This window comes from Rhinopithecus bieti, unplaced genomic scaffold (assembly GCF_001698545.2).
Source record: "Rhinopithecus bieti isolate Rb0 unplaced genomic scaffold, ASM169854v2 scaffold_5613, whole genome shotgun sequence".
Taxonomy (NCBI): Eukaryota; Metazoa; Chordata; class Mammalia; order Primates; family Cercopithecidae; genus Rhinopithecus; species Rhinopithecus bieti.
The window spans coordinates 354,950-377,912 of NW_016804845.1; the positions used below are offsets into that span (position 1 = coordinate 354,950).

At 40.9% G+C, this 22,963-nt stretch overlaps 1 protein-coding gene across 1 annotated transcript in view; it reads left to right on the plus strand.

The window, feature by feature from the left end:
• The window catches only part of ADAMTS12 (ADAM metallopeptidase with thrombospondin type 1 motif 12), a 373,663-nt gene that overhangs the window by 265,197 nt on the left and 85,503 nt on the right, over positions 1 to 22,963 (plus strand). The window contains 4 exon segments of the mRNA XM_017870704.1: positions 1,450 to 1,619; positions 8,442 to 8,575; positions 16,995 to 17,115; positions 22,380 to 22,624. Coding sequence (XP_017726193.1) covers positions 1,450 to 1,619; positions 8,442 to 8,575; positions 16,995 to 17,115; positions 22,380 to 22,624 — 670 coding nt within the window.

The window sequence follows — 22,963 nt, forward strand, 5'->3', positions numbered from 1 at the left end:
TAGCTACTCTACTAAATCTGTGTGTGCATTGTCTCATGCAGTACTCATGACTTGTGAGATAAAAACTATTATGCTCATTTTACAAATGAAAAAAAAAAACTGAGGCTCAGAGAAATAAGGTAACTTGTTCAGATCCACCTAACAAAAAGATAATGCCAAATTAAAACTCCAGACTATTGGCACTCCTGCAATAGGAGGCACACTCCCCGATTCAGATACTGCCGTAAGATGGAGGCCAGAAGCCATGCCTGGGAACCTTCTCAAAGGATAGTTTCCTCACCTCTCTGAGAGCTGTAAACCCCTCTCCCATTTTGAGTGATCCATTGATCCTGACAGTAAGGCTGTTATGCCCTCAAGTGTATCACAAAGGAAAGAAAAATCGAAGAGTGATTTTTCTAAAATAAGATTAACTTTATTCACCCATTGAATATCTATTAAGAGCATTCTATGCCCAAAGTACTATTAGGCACCATAGAGGACACAGAGCTTCGATTGTGCCATCAAAGAACTATCTTTGGGAATGATAGGTTCAGGACGTGCAGGCAACTGGCACACAAAGTATCGCTGAAGAGGAGAAAAAAAAATTACTTCTGGTGGAAATCCAGGAAGGATTCATGAGGGAGGTAGCATTTATTTGGTTCTTCAAGCATGAGCAATATGTAGACATGTGGAGACTTTAAGGGAGGAAAAAATCTATCCAAAGGCCCAGAAAAGAAATAGTAAATAAGACAGGTGGCACCACTGGAGCAGTGTAACATGAAGCAGAGTGTGGGAAGTAAATTGTTAAGGTGACTTAAGGCAGGATTGTGAGGGTTTTGAATGCCAAGCTCAGGAGGCTGATGTGACCATTGGATGCCATTAGAGATTTTAAAACAGAAGCTAAAATAATGAAGGTCATCTGAAAATTTAACCTGATAATTGCTTGTACTGTGGGTTTAATTTTAAAAGTAGAGATAGAAATGGAGATAAGAATTTTAAAAGTAGAGATAGGAATGAAGATGAGAATTGGACTGATTTGATTCTTATAAAGTTGAAGTGTATGAAACAAATGTAAGTAGACAGCTGATGACCAGGCAACTGATTGACTGTGGGATCCAAGGAAGGCACAGATGGATGATTCTGAAATCTGACCACTTTTAATTCACCAAATATGAATCAGAGAAGGAGCATACTTGAAAGGAAAATCTGTCCTTTTTGGCATAGATTTCAGCTGGAGGATATATAGGTGGAAATGATAAATAAACTATTTCAAAATAAGCTACTATACATTAGGACTGAAATGTTGGCAGGCAAGGAAAAATTGTGTAAAATTTGAAGCATTTATTTAAAAGGTAAATTTTGAGGGCATAGAGAGACATCGTTTGTCAAGGCCAGATACCACAGGAATTTTAAAGGAAAATGTTGGCATTTAAGCAAACTAAAAGAATAGCTTGTCTGTTTCATTTGTAGGCCAAAGTTTGGAGGAAAATATTGCACTGGAGAAAGAAAACGCTATCGCTTGTGCAACGTCCACCCCTGTCGCTCAGAGGCACCAACATTTCGGCAGATGCAGTGCAGTGAATTTGACACTGTTCCCTACAAGAATGAACTCTACCACTGGTTTCCCATTTTTAACCCAGGTAAGGAGCTGTAATGGTGTATCTCAGATCTAGGGAACAGCCATTCTCAAAGCATTTGTCTGTCAGTCAAGGTTTCTGTGATCCATACCAAGTTTAACAAAGAAAATTGTACCCCAGGAATTTTGTAATTTAGAAGATGGAAACACTGACCTGGTTAAGTTGATCAGTAAATGTTGAAGGCTGAATATATTCAACTCTGTCTGGGCTTTGTGGGAGATAAAAGAAGTTTATAAAACATGGTGACTCACTTCAAAACAGCTGAGGTGCAATTGAGCCATTAATAGGGCATGTAGGAATTCAGTAACTAATTGCTTGTTGATGGACACGAGGAACTGACTGTGATTTTGTCAGAAATTCAGAAGAGAAGGTCATTATGGGTTTGAAGTAATTGCAACAAAAAGGCTTCCAGTGAAGCAGTTGATGATTCTGAAGACTACTCATGCTTTCATGAGCAGTCTTTCCACCAGAAGAAAGAAAAGGGAAGGCATTCAAAATAGAGTCATTCCGAGTGGGAGTAGAATAACAGGCGGAAAGGCAAGAAAATAGGAATGAAAGAACAAAAGCCAGCTCTGGGCCAGAAATCAACATTTTCATATGTACAGAAGTATGAGAAGGGTAAAAAGTAAAATCAAACATCTGAATGTTGCACAAGAGGGATGAGGACATAATGGAGTTGGAGAATGGAACAGCGGCCTTGGCAAAACTTCCAGACACATTCTCTCCTTAAAATGAGGAAGAATCAGTGACCGTTAGCTAGAGATCAACATCTAAAAACATATTCGTGTTGTTTGTTGTTATCTGAGTAAGAAATGAAACAGAAAAGATTTTCCTGTGTTAAAGAAATTTAAGACAAGGTAGTAAAAAATAGCTAATCAAATTGTTCATGATTTTTGAGTTCCAGAAAATCCAGGGTGATGGGACTCAAGAAAAATCACAGGTTTGAGAATCGTGTATTTGGGCTGTTAGACTTATGCAATAGCTTTTGAAAGAAAGATTCTGCAGTGCTTTGCTCAGCTCAAGTATCCAAAATACCCTGATGGCTCTCAGTTGTCAAGGGCAATGATTGCTCCTTGCCCCCAATTGTTCGGTGTCATTTATGCTCTAGAGGGGAAAACCACTCGGTTATTGGTGCAATTTAGTTTCCTGAGTCAGGCATTTGAATACAGGAAAACTCATGCATATACCCAGGTGTACTCCCAAATTACCAAGTGATGAAAGGCACATCCAGTCCGTGCTATCTATATATATATCCTGCACATTCTCAATTTGTTAAAACTATTTGGGTCAGTGGTCCTGTAGACTCTGAATGAGCAGCCTGTCAGAGCTAAGATAGCATAGCTGCTCCAGTGGTATCACATGTGCTTAGTATGGGATCCCCCTCCCAGATACACGGTTGGATTTGTGTGTATCTAACTCTGATGGCTCAAGTAGCTGGACTTGGAATAAAAAGATTTGATTCAGCTTTGCTTTTCATTTGTTTGCAAGCATTCATCATGTGCCTACTTTTTGACTAGCAAAGCAATAGGTACTAAAGAAGTGAGAGTTACACAAGTTGACATCAATCCCACTCACTTTGGAGTGATTGATTTGCTTCTCTAACTCAGATGAAGTTTGCCACCCTCTGACCTTACTTCCTACCCAGTCTATCAGCATTCATCCTCTATCCCGGTAGTTTCTTTACAGATTCCTATGCTATTATTTGGTCATTAGCAGACAATGACTTATCTGCTAACCTAAATAGCTACTACCTTGAACAGCACACTGATTACTTTCCCCATTATACTCTGTCTACAGAGTTGCTATTTTGCTTAGTTAACAGGCATCCCTGGCAGTAGTTCATTCATGTCAACAAGGATGTATGGAGCATTTTTTCTGTGCCAGATATCGAGTGCCTTACAGCCTCCCAGGCATCCTTTTAGAAATCACCAGAGGATAAAATAAACATACAGCAGAGTTTTCTACTCCCTCAGTGAACAGTGATACTACACAACACTTTATATATTTTTTCCTAATTTTATCTCCACAAGAAAACCCTTCAAGGAAAGCTATTTTTGACCCAATTTTTAGAGATGAGGTAATAGGTTCAGAGGACCTATGTAACTTGCCCAAACTCAGACAATGAGATAAAACCAAGAGTTAGCCCAGGCCTGACTCTGCAGCCTGGTCGTTAACCACAAAAACACACAAGGACTGGGTTAAGTTCATTTCCTTAGGACCAATGCACTGAATTTTTAATTTTCCCTAAGGCAATGTTCATGTCTTTAAAACCTTCGATTATTTCATAAGCCAGGAGCTCTGGTGGAAAACCCAACAACCCTTTTTATTATGATTAAGGCTTAGTTTATTAAACCTATATATCTTGCCCTTGAAAACCAGTGTTTTCTAAACATATAAGCATTGATGACTAATTATTATATTGCTTAAATAATTTAAGTTGTGATTCTAAGTTTACTTCTTAAGCATCTTAACCAAAAGACAGAACTTAAAACTACACAGTAAATAGAAAACTCTTTTTTCTATTTCTATTTCTAGGGTACTGCACTTACCCTAATCTAATACATCAATACAGCCAGGCATAGTGGTGCATGCCTGTAAACCTAACTAGTCAGGAGGGTGAGGCGGGAGGATCGCTTCAGCACAGAAGTTTGAGGCTGTAATGACCTATGACTGTACCACCTCACTTCAGCCTGGGTGACAAAGTAAGACCCTGCCTCTACAGAAAAAATTTAAAAATAAAAAATAAAATTAAAATAAAACATCAATGACAAGGGTTTAATTCATTTTAAAAAATTATTTCTACTTTTGTTTTATACCTTTCTATGTTTACTATAGAATATATTCATTTTAATGCCTTCTTATATTTCACTAATACATATTTCTGTGTATTGTGGGGATTACAATAAGATTACCGTATTAGAAAGTACAAGAATGCCATTTTAGACTAGCCAAAGAGTTCAGACACTTGGTAATTACTTGATTGATTTTGGGCTGTGATACAGTCACAAGTTTTCATTTTTGTTTTTTCCCCCAAGCCGATTTGATTTTAGTCCTTAAGCTGAGCTTCCTTTTTAAGTTAAACATAACTTCTTGCATCAATAAAACATTTTAAGTTATGCCTTTTGCTTTGAGGTTTAGTATTTCTTGGGCTCTGTTGAGGAGCGGCAGGGGTGCACACCACTTCTCTTCATGTGTACACCGCCTTCCCATTTTGGCCTTCCCTTACCGAGCACAAGTTCAAAGGTAAAATGATTAAGAATTGCAAGACAGAGACAACAGCATTCAACCAAGTGTGAGGTCCTGGGTAAAAGCACAGGTCTTATGCCCATGAAGCCCTGCCTGTGAATGGATTTTAGAAACTGGATTCTTTAAAATGATGAAACTCACATTCCAGTCTATTCACAAAACATGAAATGCATCGAAACTTTTCCTTACCTAAGAAATATTTTCATTCTTTTTAGCAAGTTAGAGCTTTCATTTCTATCATTTATTAAGATCGTTATCCAAAAATGTTGAGCCACCCTGTTTCTGCAAAATTGAAAATGCGAACTTTGATTCGGTAAGTTCATCTCTTTTCCTAAGTTCCCTTTGAGAGGATTAATCAGACAATGTGAGGGTGAGAGTTCACTAGTAAATTAGTTTTAGAGCTTTCACTTAGCTGAATTATAAATGGACTTGAAAGCTCTTGAAAGCTAGAGGGCAAAAAATCACATGACCCTACAAAAGGCTGCATCAGGGCAGGGGAATAAATGTGAGACGAGGAAAGTACTCAACTCTATAGAGATGATGAACTCAACAAGGTTGATGTCTGGCACAGAGAATCTCTGATACCAGTGATGACTCCCAAGAATTAAGACCATCCATTACCACCCTTGCCTCCTCCTTTAGATCCCTGTGTCACAGGACAACTTAATGATATAACGAGAGCCCTTCCAGAGCACCATGAAAGACAAAGGCCAGAGAAGGAGGGGACAGAGAAGGAGGGCCTCAGGCTCAGCCTTATAAAAGTCTTCAATAGCACTGAACTTTCCATTTAGGATGACTGCTTTCAAACACAGCGTTCTCCCTGGCCTGAGGCACACCTATAGGTCATGGTGGTGGGAGCTCTGGGAGAGTCGCAGCAGAGGATCTGTGTGCTGTCATTGTTGTTATTACAAATGTTATTTCCTAGATAATTTCTAAGACTCCATAAACCACTATACTTATAGTCAACACACATGTGTGTTTCTTGTGGACCGTGTACTTCAGTTAACCTGTCTAACCTTAAAGCATGTACTAGTCCTGTGTTATGGAAACAGGGTGGACGAAAGTTTTGAAATTAGGGCCCCTCTTTATGGAGATGCGTCATAAATATCACTGGGGATGCGTCATAAATATCACTGGGGAAAGAAGACTTTTCCAGTTTTCCTGTGTGAGGGCCAAGACTTATTATTTTTAAAAGGAATAGATGTGTCTTATAAAAATGCAAGTGCACATCATAGAATGAAACAAAAATGAATTATTATTATCCCACTACATTGAATGTATTCCTCCAAGATAACCATGCTAACAGCAGGTTTTCATCTGCGCACAGATAGAACCACAATTTGCCAATTCTGCATCTTGATTCACTGAGTAGATCATGGCATTGTGGTTTACTGGTTTACCTCATTCCTTTTAGTGGCTGCATAGCAGTCCATTATGTAAATGCAACTTAGTGAATCTGTCCATTTCTCTCTGAATAAACATTCCATTGTGGCAATGAACATGCTGTGGTCCCAACTCTTTCCAGTAGCCTTGAAACAGATGATTCCTTAGAAAAGCTCCGGAGTTATTCAGGGCTGCTTTCTATTTTTGCTTTATGTATTCCAAATACAAAATCCAAAATCCACTTCTAAAGTTTAAACCAAAGTCTTAATGAAGTAATCCTTGGATTCAGCACCTGGATTGATGTTCTCATCATTAGGAGAATAGACTTGTTCCCAGGTTGCTCCCTTTAGTACTTCTATTCCAGTTTGCCCAGTAACAGAGCTAATCATGCTGCCAGAAATGGAGCTACACAATAATCCCAAGTCATGCTTTGTCCCAGAGTCTTGACACTTTTCCATTGGCTCTTTATCCAATTATCTCTTCAACTCATTTTGACTTTATCTTGTCAGACAGCTTATCCACTGCACCTTATGTGAAATCAATTGGTTTTTTTTATTTACGTGTTGGCTTTTATCTTTCTTTTTTTTAAATTTTTTAAAATTATTATACTTTAAGTTCTAGGGTACATGTGCACAACGTGCAGGTTTGTTACATATGTATACATGTGCCATATCTTTCTCTTTTAAGCTTTGTTGTTTGTTTGTTTGTTTGTTTTTGGATTCAGGGAGCACATGTGCTTGTTTGTTACCTGGGTATTACATGCACAATGGTAGGGATTGGGGTTCTAGTGTACCTAGCACCCAAATATTGAACACTGTATGCAATACGTAATTTTTCAACCCTCACCCTCCTTCCACCCTCCTTGCTTTTGGAGTCCCCAGTGTCTATCTCCATCTTTATGTCTATGTATGTCCGATGTTTAGCTCTCACTTAAAAGTGAGAACATGTAATATCTAATTTTCTGCTTCTGAGCTAGTTCACTTATCTCTTTTAAGCTCTGAACAGATGTTTTTGGCCTCAGTCTCAAGTTTGTTCAGTGTTTCAGCATTTGGAGCTTTTGCTCATGGTTACATTTGTGTGAATTTTGCACTTTCATTTCCTGGCCACATGGATCACTGCATCCTCAAGCAGACACAGCTATTGTTGTGCACTCAGTCTTGGCATTTGGTGCCCAGCCCAGTGAGGTGGGCCCATGACAAATAGCCTATGGCTGGTACTATTGAGTCCTCAGCTGATCACACAAAGAAGCAACTAACAGCCCTGCCCATAATAAACACACCCAGAAGAGACCCCAAAATCCCTGCCAAAGAAGACATTGTTGTGTTTTTCACTTAAAGAAAAGCATTCATTACATTCATAAGAAAATTATTTGAATTCTTCTTATCACATGCGTGTATTCGCTATTAAAATGTTTAAGGCAATCTATGATTTAAATGTGATCTATCTTTCTGGTTATTCTGTGTACATACATGTGGGTATGTATTTTATTAAGTAAATATTCCTGTGCTCTAGATCACCCTGTCTTCATTCACAATGGAGTAGAAAACTGAACCTTAGAATGAAATCAGTGTAGGACTCAAGTTGATGGGATGGAGCACTATGAGAAGCAGGTCAGCTTCAGTGGAAACAAAAAAAATGTTTCCACATAGTTGTCAATCTAAGCACCTCTTAGACTGGAGGAGGACATTTGTTGGGGCAGGTTATGCTGGTGGTGATGGAGGTTGTGGTAGTAATGAGCTGGCCCTATGGGAGGGGATGCGTATCCCCTGGAGGTCTACTTACTTTGCTGCAAGAAACAAGCAGGCATCCTGCTTGCCTGGAGTCCTTCATGGCTGGTTGCAATAACTTATTTTCTAAGCTAACCCCAGATGCTCAGTGCCTTATTTTTATCAGCACAATTCAATGTTGAATAGAAAGGAGTCATCGTTTACAGCAAAGAATAGAGTACTTTAAAGCAATCTTTTAATTTAATTCATTATAAAACTTGTTTTCAAAAAGGAAAAATAATCCTTGGATTCAGCACCTGAATGTGTGAAATGTGTCTTGAGGCACATTTCAGGATGTGTCTCAAGCAGGTAAAAAGATAGGATCGTCAGAGTAAATGACACTTGGGGGTTATAAGTACAGAGGAATCCTAGGGGAGGATGCCGAGCTAAAAGCTAACTTGCAAGGATTTGCCTTCTTTTTTCCCTTCAGCACATCCTTGTGAGCTCTACTGCCGACCCGTAGATGGCCAGTTTTCTGAGAAAATGCTGGATGCTGTCATTGATGGTACCCCTTGCTTTGAAGGCGGCAACAGCAGAAATGTCTGTATTAATGGCATATGTAAGGTATTGGGTATGTTTCCTTAATCTACAACTTTATAAAATCATGACTTTTACTAATTTGGGAAGTCAGATGTTCTAAGTTTGTGCTTTCATGGCATTTACACCTCATCTGTTTTTTATATATAGTTCGTGAAATGAAAAGACAAGACTTCTCAGTGTTCATCAAAGTCACAGTTTTGGATTTAATGGTTTTTTTCCTTCTGCCGTCATCTTCATTTCTTGATTGGTTTATGTGCACTATGATATTATTTTAGACATTGAGCATGAAAAAGAGAAATTATTAGGAAAGCCCAGCCCAGATTATTTCAGTGACATTAAATTTGAGAAAAACTAAAATTAATAATAGCTTCTATGGTGCTTTCCATAATGCATTTTCACATTTAGCTTTCCATTGACTATCAACACGAGCTTCTCAGAGAGATGGCATGACAGTAGTTACAAAACAGGTTTCTGATTTTATGTAATTTTCCACACTCACTTCATTAATCAAGTTGATATAAATTATTTAGACCTGATGTGTTGATGCTTTTAAGTGTGTAACCATTAAAGAATTCCTTCTTGTTGCTTGCATTTTATTTTGCAAGGAACTGAGGAGCAGGACTTGTGATCCAACCACCAGGCATAAATTTCAGTTTAGAGAGAAAGTGTTTTTAATCGGTTAAAGGAAAATGTTTTGATCAGTTAGTAAATCGTAATGGTTTAGCACTGGGGTTTTAGAATACGAACTCAGTACCATCATTTACTAGTTGTATGATCCTATACGTCTTTCTAAGACTCAGTTTTCTGTCATAGAACTGGAATTTTTTATGTATCTGCCTAGTTGGGGTTGTCAAAAGATTAAATAAGGTCTGTTAACCTAAATAACAGACAGAGAGAGGCTCTCTAAAAGAAAATGAAGCTTATTTGGGAATAGTGCATTGCAATGGGAATATGTATGCCACAGTTAACTGTGTGCATATTTAGGAAGGTAAAAGAAGAGAGGGGTTTTAAAAGAAAATGAAAATTTTAAAGGAAAAAAAGTTGAAGAGAATTGCAAAATTGTTTTTAAATAATTATTATTTCCTGCAGAGATCAATAACAAGGGTAACACCAGTTCAAGGTTGCTCAGGAAGTTGCTGGGCAGATGTCATTGCAAAAGTATTTTTTGTGTAAGGTTGTAATAGCCTTTGTGCAAGGTTTTGGTTTTGCAGAGCCTTTTCATCATCAGGCATACAAGGGTGAGAACTCATTCTTCCTAGCCTTCCCTGGCCGTATGCCGTATTTACAGGTTTTTTTTTTTTTTTTTTTTTTTTTTTTTTTTGATGATAGAGTCTCGCTCTGCCGCCCGGGCTGGAGTGGCAAGTGGCCGGATCTCGCTCACGCAAAGCTCCAAACTCCGCCTCCTGGGTTCACGCCATATCTCCTGCCTCAGCCTCGCCGAGTAGCTGGGATACAGCGCGCCCGCCACCACGCCCGGCTAGTTTTTGTATTTTTTAGTAGAGACGGGTTTCACGTGTTGCCAGGATAGTCTCGATCTCCTGACCTCGTGATCCACCCGTCTCGGCCTCCCAAAGTGCTGGGATTACAGGCTTGAGCCACCACGCCCGGCCAGTTTTTTCTTAACATTAGTTGCCCCGTTTTGATTCTGACAACCTTCACAGGTAATATATGTTGAGCTCTTAACAGAGGCCCTGGTGTAAGATAAACTCTTAGAAAATAGATCTGTAAACTCAACAAATTTTATTTGTTTTTCAAAAATATTTATAATATTTTTTTCCACTGGACAAAATTATTCCCTGTGACAAGCTCTTGCCCCTAAATATTCAGCACTCTGAGAAGGTTCGTATTTCTCTATACAGTTGCTTTTTCATTTATTTTGTTCAAGGCACCTGTTTTCCATCACAGGCTAAAGATGCTATTTCTATAAATGCAAAGTTATTTAGATCTAAAAGATAATTTCAGCATCACATTTTCTCCTCAGTGACTAAAGTCCTTAGCTCTAGCTGCATATAATAATCACCTGGGGAGATTTTAAAACATCACTGCCCAGACCCTACATCCCAGAGATCCTGAATTAACAGGTTTGAAATAGAGCCCAGACATCAGTAATTTCTAAAAGCTCTCAGGCGATTCTAATAAGTAGCCAGGATTGAGAACCATTACAAGTTGGATGTCTTTCATGAGGCCAATCACATGAACCCGATAGAATAAGCCAGATTTTATCAGCCTGCCTCCCTCTTTCTGGGTGCCATTTAAGACCTTTTAAAAGTTATACTTGCCCACTTTCTGTCTATACCACACTGATTTGAGTTTTTAAGCTGAAAAAAATTGTGTCAAATCAAATATACTTAATAGCCTAAATACTTTATCTTCAAGGATCCAGGTTGTAGGTAGTTTCAGGCCCCTTATTTGCTAGTTTTATTGTTACCCTCCTTATTCATTTACTAGTTTTTTCAAAGGGGATTGAGCATGTATTGACATAAAAACATATGCTTTCAGGAAAACAATGTATGCAGTGTTTGTCTAATCTACATTTTTTGTGAATATGAAAATTTGGTTGCTTATATTCATGTCTATTTTGAAATTACACTATTTGCCAATATTTTGGTATGTTAGAGTTGCAGATTATATTGTCAAGGAAATTATCAAGCCCTGATCAGAACTGAATTTGTTCTGGGAGGTAACTATGTGTGCCCTTCCCCTTAGTTTTTCTTTAGTAAGCTTGTTTATCAAAGATACAGATTTAAACTTTGACTTTTCAGGACACCTTCCATTTTAAATTACCAGGATGACAGAATAAGCTTTTAAAAATGAGCAAATGCCCTACTCACCTCCACCCTCTTCCAGCTCTGAACTCTCACTCTCATACCCATTATCTGAGGCTGGCTCGCTAACCTTCCAGCTCTCTCCCCTCTTTCTCCTGGTAACCGGTTGCTTGACTTCAGCTCCTGGACTCCTCCCTCTTCACACAGTCAGCATAACATTGGCTGAATTTCCTTCTGAAATAGACCAGATATTCTGGTCTATCCATCAGCTGTTCCCTAACTTTCTCTTAGCCTTCCCCCAATCTCTTACCGCAGTTCTGGATAAGGTTCTGGATCAATCCCATCACACCCCTGTTTTGATCTTACTGTTAGCCTACTATGCACTCCCTAAAATAAAAATTCAACGTTATATATGTATGTCCTTACAAAGTCAATGTTTTCAATCCACCTAAGCTTTTATCCTTACCTGACAGTCTTCCCACTGTCCTGAGTTAGCTTCCTCACTAATTTCTCTCAAAAACTGATTTGAACCTTCTTTCATCTCCAAGGCCATTTTGGCCATCTCAGTGATACACTAAACATCCCTAAATCAATTGCTCTGAGCCAGATCTACATTCAGAATACCAGGTCCTATCTCCTGACCCTCAAAAGCCCAAAAGTTACTTCAATCTTAACATTTCTAAATTAAAATTATACCTAATTCTTACCCCAACCTGTTTTTCTATAGTACTTCTTTTTGGAATGATACTAAAACCATCTATGTTTACTGATATCTAGGCCAGAAATCAGTAAGTCATTCTTGAGTCCTTCTCAACTCTCCTCTCATAGTTAATTACTTGCTATACCACCACCACTACCACCACCACCACCATCATCACCATCACCCCACTATCACCACCACCACTGCTGCCATCACCACCACCATATCGCCACCACCATTATCACCCAACCATCACTACTACATCACCACCACCACCATTACCACCACCATCATATCACCACATCACCACTACTACCACTACCACATAACCACCATTACCACTACCTCCATCACCACCACCACCACCATCATCACTCCACCATCACCACCACCACTACCACCATCACCCCACCATCACCACGACCTCATCACTACCACCATTACCACATCACCACCACCACCACCACCACCACCACCACTACCACATCACCACCACCACCACAACCATCATCACCACCACTATCAAATCACCACATCACCACCACAACCACCATCATCAAATCACCACCACTACTACTACCACATCACCACTACTACCACCACTACCATCAAATCAGCACCATTACCACATCACCACCACCACTATCATCAAATCACCACCACCATCACATCACCACCACCACCACATCACCACCACAACCATCAGCCATTATCACCCAACCATCACCACCACCACATCATCACCACCACCACAAGCACCATCATCAAATCACCACCACTACCACGTCACCACTACTATCACCACCACCATCAAATCAGCACCATTACCAATCACCACCACCACTATCATCAAATCACTAACACCATCAAATCAACACCACTACCACATCACCACCACTGCCACCACCAGCCACTATCACCCAACCATCACCACCACCATGTCATCACCACCACCACTACCACTACCATCAAATTACCACTACAACTACCACATCCCCACTACTAACACTATCTCCACCACCACCACAATCATCACTCCACCATCACTACCACCATCACCCCACCATAACCACCACCACATCATCACTACCACCATTACCACATCACCACCACCACCATCAAATCACCACCACTACTACCACATCACCACTATCACCACTGCCACCATTACCCTGCACCACCATCACTATCACCACCACCACCACCATCACTACCGCCATCTTGCCCCCCACCATTATTATCCATCACCACCACCACTACATCATCACTATTATCACCACCTTCAACATCATTACCACCACCACCATCACTATTCACACTACCACTGTAACTGATAAGATGGGAAACGAAAGTGATTTTTTCCACAAACACACTACCTGTTGGGGTGACTCCCTGGCATATTCAGAGTCACATCAGAAAAGGGCCATGCTGAAGTCATTTCCCACATTAGGTAGCAGCAGCAGAGCCACCTCTGATGCTGCTGAAGGCAGAAAGAGCATACTGTTGTGGGCTTTCTGTGTTGCCAGAGTGTGTTATGAAGAAGACTGAGGTTTGTTTCTTTTCCTCTGAGAGCCCCTTATGTTTTTTTTTTTTTTTTTTTTTNTGGAATGATACTAAAACCATCTATGTTTACTGATATCTAGGCCAGAAATCAGTAAGTCATTCTTGAGTCCTTCTCAACTCTCCTCTCATAGTTAATTACTTGCTATACCACCACCACTACCACCACCACCACCATCATCACCATCACCCCACTATCACCACCACCACTGCTGCCATCACCACCACCATATCGCCACCACCATTATCACCCAACCATCACTACTACATCACCACCACCACCATTACCACCACCATCATATCACCACATCACCACTACTACCACTACCACATAACCACCATTACCACTACCACCACCACCACCACCACCACCATCATCACTCCACCATCACCACCACCACTACCACCATCACCCCACCATCACCACGACCTCATCACTACCACCATTACCACATCACCACCACCACCACCACCACCACCACCACTACCACATCACCACCACCACCACAACCATCATCACCACCACTATCAAATCACCACATCACCACCACAACCACCATCATCAAATCACCACCACTACTACTACCACATCACCACTACTACCACCACTACCATCAAATCAGCACCATTACCACATCACCACCACCACTATCATCAAATCACCACCACCATCACATCACCACCACCACCACATCACCACCACAACCATCAGCCATTATCACCCAACCATCACCACCACCACATCATCACCACCACCACAAGCACCATCATCAAATCACCACCACTACCACGTCACCACTACTATCACCACCACCATCAAATCAGCACCATTACCAATCACCACCACCACTATCATCAAATCACTAACACCATCAAATCAACACCACTACCACATCACCACCACTGCCACCACCAGCCACTATCACCCAACCATCACCACCACCATGTCATCACCACCACCACTACCACTACCATCAAATTACCACTACAACTACCACATCCCCACTACTAACACTATCTCCACCACCACCACAATCATCACTCCACCATCACTACCACCATCACCCCACCATAACCACCACCACATCATCACTACCACCATTACCACATCACCACCACCACCATCAAATCACCACCACTACTACCACATCACCACTATCACCACTGCCACCATTACCCTGCACCACCATCACTATCACCACCACCACCACCATCACTACCGCCATCTTGCCCCCCACCATTATTATCCATCACCACCACCACTACATCATCACTATTATCACCACCTTCAACATCATTACCACCACCACCATCACTATTCACACTACCACTGTAACTGATAAGATGGGAAACGAAAGTGATTTTTTCCACAAACACACTACCTGTTGGGGTGACTCCCTGGCATATTCAGAGTCACATCAGAAAAGGGCCATGCTGAAGTCATTTCCCACATTAGGTAGCAGCAGCAGAGCCACCTCTGATGCTGCTGAAGGCAGAAAGAGCATACTGTTGTGGGCTTTCTGTGTTGCCAGAGTGTGTTATGAAGAAGACTGAGGTTTGTTTCTTTTCCTCTGAGAGCCCCTTATTTTTTTTTTTTTTTTTTTTTTGAGACGGAGTCTCGCTCTGTTGCCTGGGCTGGAGTGCAGTGGCGGGATCTCAGCTCACTGCAAACTCCGCCTCCCAGGTTCACGCCACTCTCCTGCCTCGGTCTCCCGAGTAGCTGGGACTACAGGTGCCCGCCACCTCGCCCGGCTAGTTTTTTGTATTTTTTAGTAGAGACAGGATTTCACCGTGTTAGCCAGGATGGTCTCGATCTGACCTCATGATCCGCCCGTCTCGGCCTCCCAAAGTGCTGGGATTACAGGCTTCAGCCACTGCTCCCGGCCCAGCCCCTTATGTTTTATATGCAACAAGGAAGACTGGTTCATGTCTTCCTAGACCTTCTGTTGTATACTTAATTCAATTTTTACTGTACTGCATACAGCTTACAGGAAAACTAAATTGGGTGAGTCTCTGCAAGAACCCATTTAATATGCTGTGGGACAGAATGTTGGGGACATGGGTGTGTCTCCTTCCCCCAACCCTTGTGTCTCAGTTATGCAGGCAGATATTAGTTTAGAAATATAACTACCCATTCAAGAAGAAAGACTTGAGCTTCAGATATTTGCTTTTCTGACTTTCCTTCCTTTATTCTTCACATTTTTATATCTATTTCCCTGTTGATAGAGATTAAAGAAAATACTTTAAAATTAATATTCCTCAGAGTCAATCTCCCTAGCAATCATTTCAAATCAGTGAAGGAATGAAGGCCACTGGGAATATGGTTGTAAATGTCAGCTTATTAGAGGGTTCTCAAGCTTGACGCAAACTTACTGCTTGTGAAGGGTTGGCATTTTATTCATAGTCACTGAAGGCACCTGTTTCGCACATTGCTTTTTTTCCTATTGTTATTAGCATAATTAATTTTTTAAAATCGCACTTTATTTTTTTCCCCCAACTGGGTGAAGCAGCACAGTCTTTGGACCTAAAGGAAATTAAAGACAATTAACCTAAAGAATCAAGCTATTTTCTGTTTGTGGGCATTCATTCTCTGTTTAGATGGTAGAGGGTGTATTTAAAGACTCAAAATAAGCCTGGTGTGGTACCTATAGTCCTAGCTACTCAGAAGGCTGAGGTGGGAGGCCAGGAGTTTAAGGCTGTTGACTGTGAATAGCTACTGCACTCTGGCCTGAGCAAAATAGCAAGATTCCATCTCTCTCTTAAAAAAGATTCAAACCATTCTTCCTTTGAGTAGATTTGAGGTGGCTTTCAAGTTAGAAAGAAAATGATCTTTAAAGATCAAAAAGGAAATGAAACTATCTGGACACAATCGTTCCCAAACAAGAAAGAAAATTATGACTAAAGGAATATGGTATAGCTTTCCCTTGTGGTCATAGAAGAAAGCAAGCCACAGAAACGTCCAGGTGAAGGTCAGATATGGTTCATGACTTTCAATCTAAGTGTCATGATTCTTTGGTATCCACTTCCACAGAACACCCCAAGCTTCGTGGCTCTCCTTTTCCAGGATGAGAACATGTCTGAAAGAGACTTGCTGCTCTACTAGCTTCAACTCCAAGACGTTTTCATAGTTAGATTTTTGGAACATTTTCATAGATTTTGTTCAGTTCTGCCTCTGACTCAGGAAATTAGAGACCTCACTCAATGTGTGCCTCCCTCACCTCTGAGCAAGTAGTGCCTTTACCATTGGTGGATGCTTGGATATTCCTCTTGCTGCTACCAGGAACAAACATTTATCCTTGTACCCTGGTACCTCCTGTCCAGTCTTATGAAGCACCAAAGGGGAAAGGAGAAGTCACAGATCCAGGCAAGAGTGGCATCCCCTACCTGGGTATTCATCCTCCACCTCTCTTCCCCACAGATGGTTGGCTGTGACTATGAGATCGATTCCAATGCCACAGAGGATCGCTGCGGTGTGTGCCTGGGAGATGGCTCTTCCTGCCAGACTGTGAGAAAGATGTTTAAGCAGAAGGAAGGATCTGGTAATAAACAAATAAATAATGTGGCAGGAGATCAAAGGTGGGGGGGGCAAGATAAATGGTTGGTTGATTCCTAGTTTTTGTTTTTATTTTTTTAAAACAGTCTGTGACATTCAAAGTATTCAAAATGGAATGTAGCCTTTACCATAAAGCAGTAAGGGTTCCTTGGCAGTTTTAGGAAAGGGGTTGATTGCTTACAAAATACAAGATGCATCACAGTGAGATAGAGATCTGAAATGGCCTTGTGGTTGTGCACAGGAACAGGTGTAAGAGCGTGATCCCTGGGAGAGGATCCTCTTTGGGAATGGGCATCACAAGAGGATCCAGCATTAAAGCCAATGGCATTGGAACAGACCAAGAACAAGGGGAGAGAAGAGATCAGAAGCTGGCTGGGAAGGCTGCAGACACAAGGGCAGATTCTGTAGTGAGGACAGAAGCCAGCAATGGGTTTACAGGCAAAAGAATTGGGGTACACCTTCAATTCAAAGTCAAAAGAGAAACAAGGCAGGGTTGTATCAAATCTCTTTTATTCCCAATTGCTCCTTGGGAGAGGGTCCCACCCACTGGTGCCTTATGACTTTCCAGACAGCTCCTCCACCTAGCATCCCCTTCTTACTCACACTTTACTATTCTTTTCCCATAGTCACTTTTTGCAGAGTTTCTTTTCTGTGCAGCTTTGGGCTATGGATAGTCCTCAGGGCATGAAGAGTCCACCTTCAAAGGTGGACCCCAATGAAGAGTCAGTTCCCAAGGAAGGCAGCTAAGAAAGGGTGAACCATTATATGGGAGCCACAGCAGATCTTGGTCCCCTGAGTTTTCCCCACCTGAGGGGTGAAGGAATTGAGATAATATACACCACTTTCCACCAGTCATGGGTTGAGGTTACTCTAGGGAGATCAGACTATTAATTCTCTGGATTACGTAGAGATGCTGGGAGTAGAGAATCCATCATGCACTATTGTAGTAGGGCCTGAGGGGAGAGGGGCAGTGTCTGCTACACAGCGGTGATGCCCAGGACAGGAAGTGATAGCCACTTTCAGAGATGGTAAAGCCCTGTTTTCCTGGATTCTGGAAAAACAACATCTCTCTTCTAAACATTCTTCCTACCCAGGATGAAGTTATTGAGTAGGATCCTGAGAGGATCAAGTGTGTCCTTCGGTTAATTACATGACATATTGTTCCCTAGTAATCATAACAACCAACAGTCTAAATTTAATTTCCATTCCTCTTTTTCATCTTTGGCTATTGGATTACTAAGGTTAAATTGTGAGACGTAATGCTTGTCCTGCCCATGAGAATTACCACTGGAAGATTGTAAAGCTTTGATTGTTAGCTTTATTACGGATGAAAAATATTCTCTGGATTACTTATTCGGAATGTGAATGATAACCCATATGTCTTACACTTATGATTAAGCACTCTATGATAGCCAGTGTTTTTACAAGCTTTACAAAGGTGTTTTGTAAATATATTCCATTATTTATAGTGGCTTTACTTACTTATAAAAAGTTACACTTAAAATCGTATTTCTTCATTTAACCTGTTTTTTATTTGTTTGTTTCTGTTTCTGTTTTTGTTTTATTGAGACAGAGTCTCGCCCTGTCGCCAGGCTGGAGTGCAGTGCTGCAATCTCAGCTCACTGCAACCTCTGTCTGCTGGGTTCAAGTGATTCTCCTGCCTCAGCCTCCTGAGTAGCTGGGACTACAGGCATGCGCCACCACACCCAGATAATTTTTGTATTTTCAGTAGAGATGGGGTTTCACCATGTTGCCCAGAAAGGTCTTGATCTCTTGACCTCGTGATCCACCCACCTTGGCTTCCCAAAGTGCTGGGATTACAGGTGTGAGCCACCACGACTGGCTGACTTGTTTTATTTAATTTTCTTTATGAGTTCCTATCTTGGCCTCTGAAGTGCTATTCTTCTAATATTATGATAACTCAATTGAAAACCAGAGTTGTTGTCCCCAGGTCTCTTCCACTTAACCTTTTAATCCTTTAGGAAATCCGACTCTAATTCTGGGTTCTTTCCACTGCCCTGGTCTCTTGGGAATGAGAAAAAGGGATTCTAAATGTCTTCTGCTCCCCCCTCATCCCTACCCCTGCCTGCCTGCAAGATCTCAATACCTCTGACCACATGCCCACCACTGAGCATTTGACATCTCCCTGTGCCTTTATGTTTTCAGTTCTCTTTCTCCCATGTCCCTTTTCTACAATTCCTTTCCACCAGTTTCTAACAAGAGGGTTATGGTTGCTCGCGGTGTGTTACAAGATTCCAATTATCTCACAACCCTCTTTTGAGATAACTGAGACTAAGAGTCTAAATCTAAGGCAAAGCATTTTAACTTCTCAAAACATCTACCAGGTACTGTTATTTTTATATATTTCTTCCTCACTCTGTGGTTTGTGAGCCTGTCAAACACTGATTTGTTTCTGAACCAGACACATACGTGTCAGTGCTCTCAAGCCTGGGATCAGACATGGACCAGCCTTTCCCAGGAGCCTCCACACATAAATCATCATGAGATATTGGCCTGCAATGAGCATTGTCTCAAATGGACAGCATAAATCTTTAAAGAGACAAGTTGGCCACTGTAGATAAATTGCCCAGGGTTAATGATATAACCTCTTTATGAACACATTTTTATTACAAATGTCAAAGACTGGAGACCAAATATGCCAGCGAGTAAAGTCTGTTTTGTGGACCACAAAACTGTTGGATAAGATGTGTGTTAGCGTCAATAATGCATGATGTCTCTTATCACAATCTCAGAAATGAGGGCCTATCTTTTGCCCCATCTTCAAACATCCTATTTTTTTTTTTTTTTTTTTTTTTGAGATGGAGTCTTGCTCTGTCACCCAGGCTGGAGTGCAGTGGCACAATCTAGGCTCACTGCAGTATCTGCCTCCTGGGTTCACATAATTCTCCTGCCTCAGCCTCCCTGGTAGCTGGGATTACAGGTGCATGACACCATGCCTGGCTAATTTTTGTATTTTTTTAGTAGAAATGGAGTTTCACCATGTTGACCAGGCTGGTCTCAAACTCCTGACCTCATGATCCAACCATCTTGGCCTCCCAAAGTGCTGGGATTACAGGCATCCTGAGTATTCTTTTAGCTCAAGGTGCTCAAGAGTGGGATAGTGATGGAATTGTTTCTCCAGGTGGTCTCCTTGGACCCAGAGACTTCTTATTTGAGGTCGGAATTATGCTTCTCCTCTTCCCCTAATACTGGTACAAGTAGCTAATGCTTACACTTATATAATATATAATGCATATAACACAAAAAATATGTAGTAGTGGACTGTTGATGTTATTGGTAAAGCTTCTGGTCAAGTAGTTAAGTTTGGGGATAGTGAAAAATTAGACACAAAATTTTTTACTTGTATAGGGACTTGATGCCCTAACCCCTGTGTTGTTGAAGGACCACTTGTATTTTGGAGCTATTCTTACTGGTCCTTCTTTTATCTACAAGCTATTCAGAAGCAGTAAATTAAGTATGCCTCTTTCAATCTAACCCTAATAAATATTTCTAATTTTGGATTTTCTCTCTTAAGTGGAAGAATAAAAAGCAAACTCTGTTGTTTATTTTTTTTTCTATTTAGGTTTTCATTTTTTAAAAGCAAGGAGCAAGGTGGTAGACACAGTATTTCATGCCAGTTGATTTACCTGCATGAGCTCTGCTATGAAAAGGCATGCAACATCTTAAGTAAGAAAATGACTGCAGATAGCAACACTTGAAGGGCATTTATTTTTAAAAAACATTAGCCTCAATTACATGTGATCAATATCTTCCCCAAGGTGGTTATACATTAGTGGTTTTAATCAGTGTTTGAGAGCCAAATGGAACTTAATTAAATACTACACAAACCATATTTTGGTTCCTCTGGATGAGAGCTGCCAATTTGAAAAATGAGGCTGAGGTTGCGATCTGTATCCAGTTTCAGAGCAAATTATTCTTGCTGGACAGGCCAGGGTTTGACCCCCAAGACCCCATACTTCTTTAGCGCCAGAGGAACATGAAGAAATTGAGGCACTTTCAGGTGACAAAGAGGAAGGGCTTGCTCATCAGACCAAATAACCTAGTGCATATCCAGTGGAAAAATCACCAAGATCTTCGGCGTCTTAAAACTGTATTTTATATATTTTTTTAAAAAGTTGAAAGAACAAAGAATAGTTAGCCTACAAAAGAGGAAATCACTGACTATTAGAGCTGAGAGGGACCGCAGACGTCATCATTCAGTCCCCTTGTGTGCAATGAGATTCAAAAAGTTAGATGAATCAATGAAAGTCATAGAGCTGATTTGCAGAAATGCAGAGACTAGAATCCAAGTCTTTCAACTCCCATTGCCCCAGAACTCCTTGCACAATGCCAACCTCCAAGTCCGTGTTCTTTCCATTTTATGAGGTAATGGTTCTCAAGAAGCACAAATAAGGTGAATGCATAAAATGTTTAGCATGGAGCCTGGCAAACACTGGCAACCGCTAAGTATTCATTCCTTTTATCACCAGTATGCCTCTTACCATAATGACCATTAAACAAGAAAAAGACTGTGGCTAGAGTTGATTGTTATCTTTAAGTAAATGTCAACATATGACGCTTTTTCAGAAGGCTGAATTAGAACACATGAGAATAAATTATAAATTGCTATTTCAGCAATATATAAAAGAAAAAATGAGAAAGAAAACTTTCTAATGAGTAGAATTGTCCAACAGTATAAAAGGCTGTACTCAGAGTTGAGTTCCTCATAACAGGCTGTATTAAAGATAGCCAGGTGGCAAACAATCTGAGATTCCCTCTAGGATTTTCTTAATGAATGGAAGCTAGGATTACCTGCTGGCAAGGGGGGGTGAGGTAAAGTATGTATCCAATACAATGTTTAGGAAGTCTAATTTAATAGCAACAAAGGGGGAAGCAGAAATAATAGCAGGAAGCTAGCAAGGAGCTTTAGGGTTTTGAACAATCAACATAAAATTACAGAAAAATAAATACTAGATCAACCACAAAAGCTTCAGAGTCCAATCTGTACTTATTTCACCCCTCCTTACAAAACCAGGCACATATTGAGTCACAAAACTCCTGAGAATTCTGGTCCTGTCCAAGTTCTCGAAAATCCCCCATAATTAGTGCTTCTGCCAATGCCAGTGGCCATCCAGCAAGGGCACTAAATGATGGGGAGGCTAGAAAGAGGATGAACAATGGGTCAGAAACAGTTTGCATTCAGCTGAGAAGCTGGCGTGCCTCTTTCATGATTATGTCTTCTCTCCTTAGGTTATGTTGACATTGGGCTCATTCCGAAAGGAGCAAGGGACATAAGAGTAATGGAAATTGAGGGAGCTGGAAACTTCCTGGCCATCAGGAGTGAAGACCCTGAAAAATATTACCTGAATGGAGGGTTTATTATCCAGTGGAACGGGAACTATAAGCTGGCAGGGACTGTCTTTCAGTATGACAGGAAAGGAGACCTGGAAAAGCTGATGGCCACAGGTCCCACCAATGAGTCTGTGTGGATCCAGGTAATGCAGAAAGGAGGGAAACTGCTGACATGTATACTAGTTAGAATACTTCTCATTTTTTCCCCTAGGTATTTGCTAGGTGACATCAAGTAAGAATCTTTAAAACCTCTTTTAGCAAGGAGCAGGGAGGGGAATGAGATATTAGTTTGTGCTGTTAATCCTTTATTGCCTAGATATTGCGGAAACCCCCATAACAAAATGCAAGGTGCTCTAAAACCACCCACTGGGAGGTTTGAGTTCAGCTTCTGGGCTGACTTGTTTGAGGGTGATTGTTCCTCAAGTCTATTGTCATTGTGGCACAGGTTTCCAAGTAGCTTTCCAGCAGTGAGGATAGACTGA